This window comes from Ascidiella aspersa, chromosome 9 (assembly GCF_963924565.1).
Source record: "Ascidiella aspersa chromosome 9, kaAscAspe10.2, whole genome shotgun sequence".
Lineage (NCBI taxonomy): Eukaryota > Metazoa > Chordata > Ascidiacea > Phlebobranchia > Ascidiidae > Ascidiella > Ascidiella aspersa.
This window is the reverse complement of record NC_139455.1, coordinates 19,930,994-19,945,668: the sequence shown is the minus strand read 5'-3', so window position 1 is coordinate 19,945,668 and position 14,675 is coordinate 19,930,994. Positions and strand designations below refer to the sequence as shown.

The 14,675-nt window shown below is 37.6% G+C and overlaps 1 protein-coding gene across 1 annotated transcript; it reads left to right on the top strand.

The window, feature by feature from the left end:
• The first annotated feature begins 10,496 nt into the window (after positions 1 to 10,496).
• LOC146133486 (lysozyme g-like) lies at positions 10,497 to 14,675 on the top strand. Its single transcript, XM_083397761.1, has 5 exons — positions 10,497 to 10,533; positions 11,041 to 11,130; positions 12,518 to 12,631; positions 13,205 to 13,290; positions 14,403 to 14,675. The coding sequence occupies exons 1-5, from the start codon at positions 10,497 to 10,499 to the stop codon at positions 14,673 to 14,675; spliced, it is 600 nt and encodes a 199-aa protein (XP_083253887.1).

The window sequence follows — 14,675 nt, the reverse complement described above, 5'->3', positions numbered from 1 at the left end:
GAGAAAGAGAGAGCGAAAAGGTGGTAGAAAACGGGAGCAGAGAGTGTGAGAGCTATTTGCTTGCCTGAGGACACGTTCCAACCTACGGCCCGTCTGCCCAGAGTTCAATTAGCCTGAGAGGCGAACTTGTTTTCGACGGCACCAAATCAAGCGATATCGCCGATTTAATCTGGAAAGTCCGGTTCACGAACGGGTACACCTTCACCGCCATCGCTAATTGCACAGACCGGCGTAAAAAAAGATTGCTTGTGCCGCCCGGGAAAATAACCCGCAACCTGCAGCGACCGTATACTGCATCGTATGCGGAACACGTTTTTCTCTAAAGGATTATGGCACGCCCACATACACAAAAGTAAGGACGCCGTTCGCGTTTTACGGCCAGAACAAACAAGGTTTTAAAACAACAAACAAAATAAACCTCTAACAGGAGAAAATTCGATTTTTCAAATTATTCCAGGACTCGAAAATTTTCCAAAACATACAAAACACGCAATCACGTCAAAATCACTTTAGAACGTTTTGATAAAGTTTTGTTCGATATATGATATTTTGCCAATTTTCGCGAGCAACGTAAAAGTGAGCAAGATTACTCCCGTCGATATGTTTCTCACCGCGTTTTATTCTATAAGTTGATTCTATAAGTTGAGGAAAGGGTAAAAACAAAAAAACGGTTAAATAAATGAAAATCGCCCCTCCGTTGTAAATAAGTCATAACCAAAAGAACGGAGTGCAGAAAAAGTTTTACCGAGCCTTTGAATCATCAAAACGCCGACAGGTACGGCCCGGTATGTATTGAATTACCGTAATATTTGTGGCAACAAGGCGCGGCTTATATGGGGTGAAATAACACGCCGCGCATTTCGAGGGAAGGATTCCTTTTTGTAATTTCGCCAGTTGTGGTTATTGGCGGCATCTTGCGCAAGATATTCTGAGTTTTTATATATAGTTTTGATCTAAAAATAAGTTCAGCGCAATATCCAGTGCTGTGTTCAATTCTTATAAAAGAGTACGTACGTATTTCAAAGATGCTACATTTTGTAACATTTATGGGATGGGGCTACAATTCCTTTTAAAAGAAAAATAAATAGTCCCGGAAGAAATTTAAAAAATGCATAAATGTCCTCTTTTTGACCTTACGCGTTTCTTTGCTGATATTTTAAACAGAAATGTATTTTATGCCACTTTCGGTTATAAGGCCTAAAGTTCTTTTAAATGGCTTTTCGGAGACAGAATAAGTTTGCATCATTTGTGTTACACAATACTTTCTATTAAAAAACGTAAATATGCATGCACCGCGTCAATTTAGTCAAAACTCGAACGGTGTCCATGTAATCTATTTATACTCCTGTGGCGTGCAGTAAGTCAGAAAAGGTTCGAAAACACTAAACAAGGTGAACGTGTTTTTTCAAGTATAACATTTACACACATTTAACACCACAGTATGACGTCAGAACACGCGTACATCTACAAGAGAATGCTTGAAATAGGCCTCAGCAAGTTGTTAGCTTACGTTAAACCGTTGTAGGTTGCCATAAACAGCGTGTTGTTAAAATTGAGTTAACGTGTAACGTCACGACGTTTGTGCTGGGTTACGTCAGAACCTCCCATTAGATCCAATGACATTGCTGTTAGAAAGTATACGGGAACGCTTTGTAAAAGTAAGACGACGATTAGTAACGAACAAATCGGTGGTCTGAAAATTTTGGTTTGCTGGACAAATTGATGAGAGAAAACTTTTGTGCACCAACTTCAAAAAACTTTATATATTTACTTTTTAAGCAACTTTTATTATATAGACCGGTAAGTTACTAAAAAAATGTACCAAAAAAGGGGCCTTGAGAAAATTAGTTTTTGAAAAGACGAAAACTGGGGTAAACCTGTAAACGTCTTAAAAATATCACCTCTTAGCAAAGATGCGAATGAGTTCCCTAAAGATTTTGTTTGAACAAACCAATAGGAAGATATTGGGAACTCGAAACAGGTAATATAGTTTATTAACACTCGTCGGCGCGCAGAACCGCCTCCGTCAAACTACGAAATTTGCGGATTTCGTCAAGTGTCAACATCCTGTGCGCCCAACGAGGTATAGCCTAAGCTGTCTTTTTGTACGAGACCAGAATGCATACGCCAGCAGCGTTTATTTTAAGGCATTTATTTTTCAGACCGCGGAGAAGTTACAAGCCTACGTCGCTCGGGCAGCCTTACCTAAATTTGAATCCGGTAATTATCCAATTGCCCGCAGCAGCTCGTTTAGCAAGATTGATCGCCTATATAATTTGTTATGGCAAGTTATAATGAGCGTTCAGTCGGAATGCGGCACTGCCCTATCGGTTCTTCTTTTGATATGGGTTGTGGTTTAATGATATAATTAAAGTGTGATAACTGTGTAATAAATTAAGGCTTGAAGGCAATTAACATTAATGTTGGGATTGCTAGCGCGCATTAAATTATTTTATTATATGAAATTTGCCGGATCAAACGGTGCAATTTAGTTATAGTTGCTTTATTATATTCCATTAACAAACCTGCGACAACATGATTGTTCACTATCTGGATATGCGAATTTGGCAAACATCATTAAACAAAGGAAATTTTATAACACTTTGAATTAGTTTGGTCGAACCTTGGTTCTTAAAACGATTTCGATTTTGCAGCAAAACGAATCTTTAACAATACATAGATGGCAAACACATTTCTATTTTTCGGTAAAAGTGTGATCACAGCAAGCATGGACATTAAACTAAAGTTAGCTTTGAAACACATTTTGTTTTTTCAGGGGGCAACTAACGCAGACGACGTACGAGTTTACCAGATTTCGATTTTTGTAGCAAAAATTTAAATTTCCAAACAAATTAAAAGCATGTTTTATGCTCCTGAACAAACGTAGCCTTGTACTTCTCGAACGGTTTTCCGCAAGAGTCGCGCGAAAACCGTCTTGTTTGTTTTTCTGAAATCAGAGCGCAGGATTCAAACAGTGGAAACTTTGCGTACCACAGCAGCGTTTTAGGTTTTTCGTGCAAGAGTCTGCGAAGCACGCGCCCGCAATATAACCGGCCCGCCGCTAAGCACGGCGTTGAGGAAAGGCGTCAATAAATACTGATACAGCAGCGAGCCCGGAGGGCGTGCAGAATCGCGGCGGCACTGATACCGATATTTCACCTTCGGGGCATACGCTGGATGTCTTGAATCACTCGCGCGCACCGAACTTCGATGTGACCGAAAAAGAACGGCGATGAAAGTAATAAAAAGGTGTTTTTTTAGCGCTTGCCGTGGAAAAACAGATTTAGGCCGGGTTAAATAAGATTTGCAGCGCTTTAACATTCATTCACCGCAGTAGCACCCAAAACGGCGAAAACGTCCGACTTCGTCACACGACACCAGTGTTGTTAATAAGTCATTTTGAAAAGACTTAGATCCCAGACAAGTCATTTGTAAAATAACCGGTCAAGTCCTATTAAAATCATTATACGAGCAAGTCACCTCCGTATCAAATCACTGATATCAAAATAAAATAGTAAACCTTTAAAATTGGTAAACTCGTCCGATTTAGATCAATATGTCAAATATAAAACGAGAAAAAACAACATGCAATCTGATCGTTTAACGAGCAATAATTTAGATAAACAACTTAATTTTATAATAAAATGTTAAATAAAAACATTTAATTTTAACCCAAGTCATTTGAATCAATGCCTTAAGTTCAAGTCAAGTCTTTTCTCCCAAAACCTTAAGTCGAGTCAAGTAATTTTACTAAAACGACTTAAGTCAAGTCAAGTCATTTGAAAACAGTGACCTAAGTGCACTCAAGTCATTGACTTAAATCATTACAACACTCACAAATGGCGATTTTCATGTGACATGAATTGATACGGCGGGTGCCGGTGCCGATCCGATACAAAACCTATGATGGCACTTCAGTTATATCTGAATATTTCCTGCTCTTAATTTTTTGTTTTCTTTGAGAAATAATGCTCTAAAGTCTAAATGAGAGGAATTGGCTCATTCTAAAAGTTTAAAATTTAACGTGAAAAACAATTGCATTATTTAAATGCGTTTGGGCTTATTATTTGATTTAAGCATGATTTTTGTAGTGACTTGTTTTTACGAAACTGCCGAACTGATATAAAAACATATAAAAAAAAATATAAAAAATATAAAAGAGTGTTTCTCATTTTCTCATTGATATAAAAGAGTGTTTCTCATGGACATGCACGGTAATCTTTTTGTCAGTGCTTCTTTGGTCACTTGCCTTCCGGCGTGGCTTTGTACCTTTGACAAAAAGCTTGTCATGTCGCGATTTTCATCGGTGTAGAAAAGACCGACGCCATATATCGCTTGCTGTATCTGTACACGGTAAATTACTAGGTGGTTTTCGGCTTCCCATCTGATATTGACACTAGGTGGAAGCTGTAGTAAACAATCCGACTCAAAAGATTTGACAACGATTATTATTTTTTCAGCACAAACAATTTTCAAGGTTTGTAATTGTTGCTTTGGTTTTGTATGTTTTAACAGAAAAAAATTTGGATATAATAGTAATAAATGCCAGCAACATCTACGAAAATCGGTTTAAAAAGATATAGGCCCCCCCTTACCAATACCGCTACAAGGTTAAACTTAAAAAAAATAAATGTTTGATAACATGAATCTCTTTTTGTTGTACAATCAACAGTAGTGTTCTATCTAGTATAACATAAAATTCTACCAAGTAATAGTGCCCTAAACCTTTAATTTTACCTCAAACTCGTTATCGCTACCTAGCGGTAAGCGTAGCTACGTGCCAACATATGTGTAAGTGACGGCATACCCTTTGTTATTAATTGCCTTTACTTCCATCTGAATTGTTTTTCCGAAAACATGAGGTTTTATGGACTCTTAAAGCTCCATTGATACTCTGATAACACAGCCTTAAAAGAAACTAAACAACAAATAAATCTAAACATGAAAAACCAAAGCAACTATAATGCGTATAAAATAGTGATTTTTAGTGGTAGACTTATTCGGGGGGCGAGGAAACTTGTCAGCAAGCAAATGTATTTCAAATTTAATAGTTTATAAATAGTTGCTTAAAGTGGATTGACGTGTGATGTTTTGCCACGTCAGTGTACGCAAAAGTTGCTTGTTGTGGGCAGGGGCGCCCACAGAATATTTTCCAGGGGAGGGTTATCAGGGGCGTAGCCAGAAAATCAAAAAGGGGGTCCTGAATTTTTAACTTAGGGAATTTCCCTATTTTTCGTCTGACGTTAATGAATAATGACGTCATAAAACAGTGACAGTATGACGTAATAAAATGGTGATTGCCAGACGTGATAAAAAAAAACTCAGAAAGCTGCGAAACCACAGTGTGCAATCGTTAACTTCAGGCAAAAAAAACAAACCAAGACCGTGAATTATGTGTGATTAATTGTGGTAGAATTATACATAATTCGACCATCAGCAGCGCAGTTTTTAAGTTCCATGAACGGAACTAGCGCTAAATTACAAGCACGCCTTTCACCGCGTGCAATACAAACGAAGATCGTTTTTTTCCGGGTGTTATTATACCACGATTAGCGCATCACCTGCGCCGAGCTGTGTGCCAAGTCAGCTAAATTACAAGCTGTGGTTCAGGGGAAATAAGTTGTGTCCATTGCACACTTAGCACGTGGTCTTAGAGTATGCTTAAAGAGCATAATTTTGCGTTAACTATCATTACTTAAAATGTTAACTTTGAAACGCGCACGACAGTCGCCATTATACCTATACTTTTAAGAATCTGCTTCAGTTAAACAAATGTCGATGTTACACCAACATCGGATATAAGCGCAGGAACATACTGCGTATAACTCGAAGTTTTTAGCGAGAAAAAAAGAAAGAAGATTTGACTTAGCGTTGTCAATTGTCGAATACACACTTGCTAATCAGTCAACCTAAACAAATAACGAAAGAGAAAAACTATCCAGCGTTTACGGTCGACCAAACTAAAGACGAAAAACGGGGTTTTGCGCTCGATTTTGGTTTCGCATTAGATTAAGACGCGTGACCCAATTACTTAAAAAGCACGCCGCTTCGAACAGTTTGTTAAACCATGACAAAAACGAACAAAAACGATAATATCACTTACAAAAAAAGGGGTAAGGAAATGGATAGTGTATAAGAAAGTAATACATATTACACTTACAAATAATACTAATAATCGCATTTTGAAATTCCAGGGGGGGGGGGAGTGAATATTATTGCATGTTGCATTACGTTTTTGGACTACGAATACGAGAAATAGACAAAATCTCTGTTTTGTGCCCAATACGTCACGTGACTGCTTTAAATTTAAGGTTTTACCAGTAGCGCACTGGTTTCGCAAGTTATGCGGCCCGAAAAAGTTGTTTTCTAATGGCGGCCCTTGTAGCATTTTGAGTTCTGCAGGCATGTCCTTAATCAGCGTTCAGCATCCAACGAGTTGCCTCAAGACTGTACGCTTCACCGCATCCAGTGTATTCCCGTAAGCAAAATTTTCGTTTGTTTCGTCACAGCTTTAAGCACGTCATCCAATTTAAGTGTTGTAACAGCTGGACACAGTGACAGTTTTGACAAGGCTGTTGCCTTGTTGCGTTATTTATGTTTTGTGGTCTATAAGCCTCTGCTGCAAAGTTGCCAAAGAAAAAAGACGGTAAGTTTTTAGATTAACAAGTGGATAATTGTTTTAAAACGTTGGCGCTGGTCTAGAATCCTACCACAGCGTTAAAACAGATATTAAAGCAACGCAATATTTGGCGCTCTTTCACTATTGTACGTAAAAAATAAAAAAAAATGTTTTTCTTCAATTGCCGCATACCACAACGCATATTGTTTGGGTTAGGGTGCGGGTTAGCGTTTGGTTGAGGTAGGTCAAGTTATTATTAATAATAAAGATAATATTACTTGACCCACCCTTACCCAAACGCTAACCCGCACCCTAACCCAAACAATATGCGTTGTGGTAAGCGGTATTATTATTATTTTTTTTGCATAACTTTTCACGTACAATAGTGAAAGAGCGCCCAATATTTGGTTTGGGGTGTCCGGTTAGTGCTTAGGTGAGAGTGGGTGAAGTATTATTATATTTTTTATTTGATAAAATATAGCTCAAGCTACTCAAGCCAATACGCAAAACCTTACCCAAATAACGTTGGTTTTGGTAAGATTCTAGAGAAGCGACCATTTTATGTTTCTTAATAGTATAACCAATGATAGTATCATTGGTATAACCAAAGTTACAAATATCATGTATTTACATTTTGCTTGATTAGATTAGTATCCTATTTCCATATTAAAATGTTTTAATGTTTAATCTTTTGCGATTGGTTGTTTTCCTTTGTTTTGTTATGCTTGTGTTACTGTTCTACCAAAATGCAACATAGTAGCCTACAAATATTACGTCACTAAAGCCTAATTAATAACAAAAATTAATGTACGCCGAGGCTTGGACTGTCGTTGCCCGCCTGCAATTCATAATAAAATTTGTAGCTTTTTACCGAAGTCTTACTAAAAATCCTGCAATTTATACGCCAAAAACACTATTTTCCATAGTAACACATCGATATTGAGCACCAAATGACGTACTGGCGGGACTTTGGGGAAGCATTCCAGTGCTTTCTCGCCAGAGATTTTTGGCGTGGAATGCTTGCCCAAAATCATGCCAGTGACGTCATGTGGCGCGGAATATCGCAGGCCTAGTGTATTTACCAAAATAAATTGTCGTGTTTGGCGTAGGATTTCAACCCCCTAAAAATTGTCGTAAATATTTTGTGGCCACAAATTATGGAATGCAGTCAGGTTCCACGCCAAATACTTTTGGTGGGATGTCATTGTCACTGGAATGCAATATCGTGCGGTGGCTTATAGAAGCGTTTTTCGCGGAAAACCGCTGCTTAATTGCGCCGCAAATAATTTAATCAATCAACGCAATTGATTACAGTCGCACAATTGTAAGCTGCGCAAAAATAGAACAACATCAACGTCGGAATAAAACGCACTTTGCCATAAGACCAAAATAGGACTACTAATAATTATCGGAATAAAGTTTTAATCGGAATAAGACCTGAATGGTCACAAAGACAACCTTTTACCTAACCCCAACCTACATCACGTATTTTATCACTAACTCCCCTAATATTTTAAACCGCAGCATCGACCCATACCCTTTTCCTTTTAGGTGTAATTTTGCCTATTTATGTCTTATTTCAAGGAATTTATACCTGACTATATTTCGCCATGTTAGGTCTGACTCAGATGTATGTTATTTTGTCGTGTATATCACTGCATATTCGGCTTTATTATGGACTCAATACGATGGTCTAGGCACGAGGTTTTTCCCAAAATTTATTTTAACTACGTGAATGTAAAAATTGTACAGTTTTACGAAGAATGTTTGAGTTCTGAGGAAATGTTTTCAGCTTAAACGCGCCCTACAAAACCTGGTTTCGCCAAATTTGTGTATTTAAATGCTTTTTATTGTGCTTCGCACTGTGACTAGATTATTGCAATATCGGGAGTTGTGAATGGCACCATAAACTAGATTAGCGATTAACTTTATTGGGTTTATAGGAATTTTCACAACACGTTTTCGTTGCAATCATGTATGACGCCGTGAATTTTAAACCAAATAATCGCGCACGCACTTTTTTACGTTTTGTGCGAACGCTTTAGCACCAACTTCTATGTAGACCGATTAGAACCACAAATGCAAACATTCCTAGGTCCGCCGTCGATTAATAGTTGATATTAAAAACTACACGCCTAAACAACAAAAATCAGTTAAAAATGTTTTACGTTACATTTATTACGGCCCGCCGAGACCTTTCTGAGTTCGGGTCAGGCCGACGAAAGATTGCCGACCTCTGTTTTAATAACCTTGACCTTAAGACAGCCACAAACGCTTATTAGGCATAATCGACGTTTGTCCTTAGGCGCGTACGTGACACTTTTATGTTTACCCCTGGTCCCCAACCATGTGACTAACCCTTGGGAGTTTGTTCATCTGCCAATGTTCGGCTTTATACACTTGAAGTTAATGCTTGCCGTGTCTGGTTGCGATTATTATCGGTCTCGGAAAGTCGTCGCCATATCGCTTGCTGTATCTGTACACGGTAAATTACTAGCTTGTTTTCGGCTTCCCATCTGATGTTGACACTATAGGTGAAACTATAGTAAACATCCCACTCAAATGATTTTACAACGATTATTATTATTATATTTGTTTTCAAATGACAGCAACATCTACGAAAATAGGTTTAAAAAGATACAGGTTTCCTTTACCGATAACCTCGGTGTAAACTTGAAAAAAAAAATGTTTGATAGCATGAATTTATTGTAGCAGTCCCTTATTTGTTTTACAATCAACAATAGTGTTTTATCTAGTAGGCCCATGTCATAAAATTCCACCATGTAACAGTGCCCTAAATCCTTTAATTTTACCTTAACCTTATTATCGCTCCCTAGCGGTAACTTTATTTAACTATATCAGCGTAAGTGACGGCATACCCTTTCTTACTAGTTTGTATTTTCCTTCTACACTTCCTAACGAACAAAAGTCTATGGCTTTTGCCTTTACTTCAATCTTTTTTTTCGACAACATCAAGGTTTATTCAAATATATTTAGCAACAAGGTAGATAGCCACTTCTCATATATTTACGTAACACATTCCTGATCACTTAACAGCATCAAAAGTATTATTTTATAAGAAACATTTTAAAGCATTTCGATGCGGTCCCACATTTGGGCCGCGACCCACAGTTTGCCGATCAATGGATTAAAACCAAAAATGCAAAAAAATTCTAGGTTCGCCCTCGATTAATACTTGGTAGTAAAAACAACACGCTTAAACGACAACAATCAGTTGAGAATTTATTACGTTAAAATTTATTATGGCCCGCCGAGGCGTTTCGGAGTTGGGGTCAGGCCCTACGAAGGATTGCCGACCCCTAATTTAATAACCTTAGCACTAAGACAGGCAAAGACGCTGATTAGGCATAATCTACGTTTGAGTCCGTAAGAGCACACGTGACACTTTTATGTTTACCCTATAGGTACTCAACCATGTTACTATCTCCTGGGAGTTTATTCATCTGCTAATGTTAGTTTATTACTTGCAAACGTTGCTATTAATAATCGCAAGCATAAATAGCACTATGGTAGTGAACTTATTCAGATATCCTTCACCGTAAGACAGTCAAAAACGCTTATTAGACATAAACGTTGCTTATTAGGCATAAACGCTTATTAGGCATAAACGTTGAGTCCTTAGGCGCGTACGTGACACTTTTATGTTTACCTCAGGTCCTCAACCGTATGACTATCTCCTGGGAGTATATTCATCTGCTAATGTTAGTTTACTTATTTTGGCGATAGTTGCTATTAATAGTAATCGCGAGCATAAATAGCACTATGGTAGGAAACCATTCAGTAAGTTTGTGTGACATTAGTGTGTTGTTACCTTCAAAAAGTACGCTGTAAAATATTTACACTCTGAGCAAGAGCCATGTTGCCGTTGTTCTTGACACTGTTGGTTGGATTTGGTAAGTTAATGTTTTTAAAACAAATATATTTTTTGCTATACCAATTTATACGGAAAGGCCTTTTTAATAATAAAAATTTGCGTTATATTTAAAAAATACCTTGCTAAATATTTGATCGCACGCCTTTCGGCTATTTTTGATTTTGCGCCCAAAATATTTGCTACTTTCTTGCTAGCATTGTAGTAAAGCGGTCCCATGTAAGGTCACCATAAATAAAGTTAAACACACACGAGATATAAGCTGAAACGCTTTCGGAAGTAAAGAATCTTCCGTGACCCATACAGACAACAAAATTTAAAATAAAGATTCTTGCTTTCATATTAGATGATCTTAATACTGTTTATAAAACAGGTTCAAACATAAAATTATTTCTTAAAATTTTATGTATGATTTTATGTTTTATACCTGTTTTTATAAACTGTCTTAAGATCACACCAAATATATCATTTTTGAGAACAAATCACGACATTAATGCATTAATAACGTACTCGACATTACGATTTTTAGCAAATGCAAGTTCGAACTACGGAAATATAGATAACGTCGATACGACGGGTGCATCAGCCGAAACTGCTTCTCAGGACAACCTTCCAGGCGGTATGTTCAGTATCAAGAAGCCGCTGCGTTTACCAAAACACCCAAGTTAATTTAATTAAACGACCTAAATTAAGGGTAAAATGTAAGGCGTTTTTCTATATATGCATATTGCATATGTTACGTAGAATTTAAGACAAAGGAAAAACCATAAATTATTTTTATTTTGTGTTTTTGTGCTCTGCTTAGTAGACCCGGAATTTAATAAGTTTATTATTTCACAGGGTAAAACAAAATACTTGGGGCATTCGATTAAAATGACTTATTACTCTTAAGCCCCGCTAACGTGGCATTAAAATAGGCTATATTTATAAATTTATGCAAAATCGTCAACCGGAAACGTAGTTTAATTTTTTTTAGTTTTAGAGGTTCAGGGCTGTTGTATTTGAGTTTTTAGTATGCCCACTGGCAATTCAGTTTGCTTAAGTTAACGTTTTTCGCCGATTCCGAAATAGATCCTAGCACATTTGTCGATTTAAGTCAAAATATTGTAGAAACTTCAACAACGTGATTCGCATTGATTTAACAATCCCCGTAGATATAGATCTATTGATTTGGAACATCGAAAGCAAAATTAAAAAAAAACTTTAAACTGCGACGTAAGTTAAACTTCTAAAAAAAAGTAGGAGAACTAGGGTCCTAGCGTACACGAATTTTTTATGTAGCTTTTATAGTGGAGATTGTTTTGTTTGAAGCAATTATAAAAATAAACTAGAGCCAACCAAAGTTATGTATGCGAGACGAATTACCAAAGTAAGATTGATTTCAGCCCATGTGTACATTGTGGTACTTTGCATTTCACAAAGCAGGAAACGTGGCTATGGGTTGCTAATGATTGGCTACACCTGGTCGATAGCATAATATCTTTTAATATATAAGATGTTAGCCCAGTGTTTCTTAAAACTTTTTTAGTTTTGTTCACCCCTAGCATCTATCTCCTAATTTCGTTCACCCTTGTCTCTTGATATGATAAAACTATCTCGTCTATATATAACAGCACAAAATGACTTCGACTGTTTTGATTTTAGTTAAGATCAACTTAAACTGAGTTTTTCCTTTGCAAATCTACAATTTCTTGAGTCCAGAAATACTATAAAGCTACAAAAGGACGAAACACAGTCACCAAAATTTTGTACCTATACACTCGGTGCAAACCAACTCTTACACTCGGTGCAAACCAACACTATTACAATAAGCAAAAAAAACACACCGAAAAACAACAGTTCAACAGTCGATTTTCTGCAGAGCTATTATTCACCCCTTTTGGTTTGTTCACCCCTGCAAAAATCTTAATCACCCTGGGGTGAACCATTCACTGGTTTAAGAAACATTGTGTTAGGCTATCTTTCGGTGTCGCTTAAGTGACATCTCATACCTTGGTTCGTTTCAGGTGTAGCGTCTTCTAGGAAGATGGCGCAAACCGACTTTTCGACCATGAGGCAATGGAAGAGCTGGATTGTTCAAGTAGGCGCAGACTTGAACATGGATCCAGCAGTTATTGCAGGTGATGGTTAATTCGTTAGAGACCACGAAGGTTGTTATCATTTAGCCCAGTTTTTTTACAACCTTTATATGTGTCTCGACCCACAATTGGTTCACCGACTGCACTATAGTTTTCGTGGTTAGGTTAATTGAGATTGGTTTAAATTGGGAATTACTTAATACTAAATTCAAAGACAAGTATAGCCTACAATTTTTTTAATTCTAATTTATTGATGCCAATGTCCTATGTTTTTCTGACTTTAAAAAGTTTAGTAAAGATACTGGGTCGCCAAAGCTTCGCTGTTACTCAAGCCTAGTACGCCTACTTAATTGGGTCGCCACGAAAAAATGTTGAGAAACTCTAAGTTAGCCCAAGTCGCCTCCTTGATTTAATCAGGGATTGGCCCAACCAACCAAACGATTTGAATTTGACTTTAGCGGTTTCAGTGATTCAATATTTCGGCAAAGCTATTTTCGTACAAACAACTACAATATCAAGGGACTTTTGACTACCAGAATCCTTGAATATTTAATAAGTCATTAACCCTTACAACAAAATGGGAAAGCTTAACGGCTTCAATGCTAACTTTTGCAGGAATAATGAGCAGAGAGACCAGGGCTGGAGCCGTTCTTGGATCCGACGGGTTTGGTGGCGATGGGCATGGTTACGGTTTGATGCAGGTAACCTATAGTGAGAGCTTTTACTGTTGCGTTATGTATAATAATCGTAAACTTAATCATTTACAGTACTGAACACTAAAAACAAAATGTTCTAGTTATTCTTTGACATTAACTGAAAATATCCATCGTGGGTGCGCCATGCTGCTATTTGTAATCGTGTAAATATATAAGGGAACGCACAATCAGTCTTATAAAGAAATATTATTCAAAGCAGAAATATTTATTATTACATATTTTGGACCAACGACATAGTAAAGCCCCCTACGCAGTAATGTCTACAACAGATCAAGGCTTAAATCCGCCAAAAAAAATCCTTAACTCCTCGGAATAAGATCTAAATGGCCTAAATACACCTAAAACAGGAGGAATAGGCCTACACCTAAAAAAAAAACAAAGGGTGTGTGACAATTGGAAGCCACCGGTCTGATATCGGCCATTTGGTCGGCACTGTTCTGACGAGTTTGAGATTATGGCTTTTCGATTTAATTCCGAATATAAGCTTTTAGTCCTGTTATGGTCGTATTTTAAACTGTGTTCTATTCCGACGATAAAGGTATTCTAATTTTGTTATTATTGCTGATTCTACATCCACATATGTATTGTATATATATAACAGTGCACATATGCTCTTTGGAAGGCACATAAGTTACAGATGTTCATACATTGAAATCAAATGGTTTAAAAACACGCATACTACATGGACGACGAATTCCAATAGCTATTTAAACAATAGTTAACAAATGGCGGCCTTTTTCCTGGCCCTGTCAAATGGACCCTAAGGAGCAAAAACGCATAAAGGAAGAATTAAAAATTGGCGAATAAAATAAAAATGAAAATGGAAAAATTAAAATAACCATTAGGAACCATTTCCCACTAAAAGTATTAAAATAATTCGGCACCAAAGAATTACAAACTAAACATAAGGCATTTCAAGAGGAAATGCAAACTGGTCATAGGTAGTAAAAGGCCACAAATGAATGTCAAAAAATAGAAAGCCCCGTGATTTTTTGGCCGGATCCCGCAATGAAAATGTTTGCCATACCTACCGCGCGTAAACAAATCAAAACAACACCAAACAATCACAAATTAATAAAAAAAACTCCCATTAACAGGTGGACGACCGCTACCACACTCTGGAAGGCGGGCCCAAATCGTACGAGAACATACACCAGGGCACGCGTATCCTTATCGACATGATCAACGGCGTGAGAAAGAAGCACCCGACCTGGACGCCAGACATGACCCTCAAGGGCGGCATATGCGCCTACAACAGCGGCGTGTCGAACGTGCAGAGTTACGAGAACATGGACCAGGGCACAACCGGCAACGACTATTCCAACGACGTGACGGCCCGCGCCCAGTACTACAACGACAACGGCTATTAG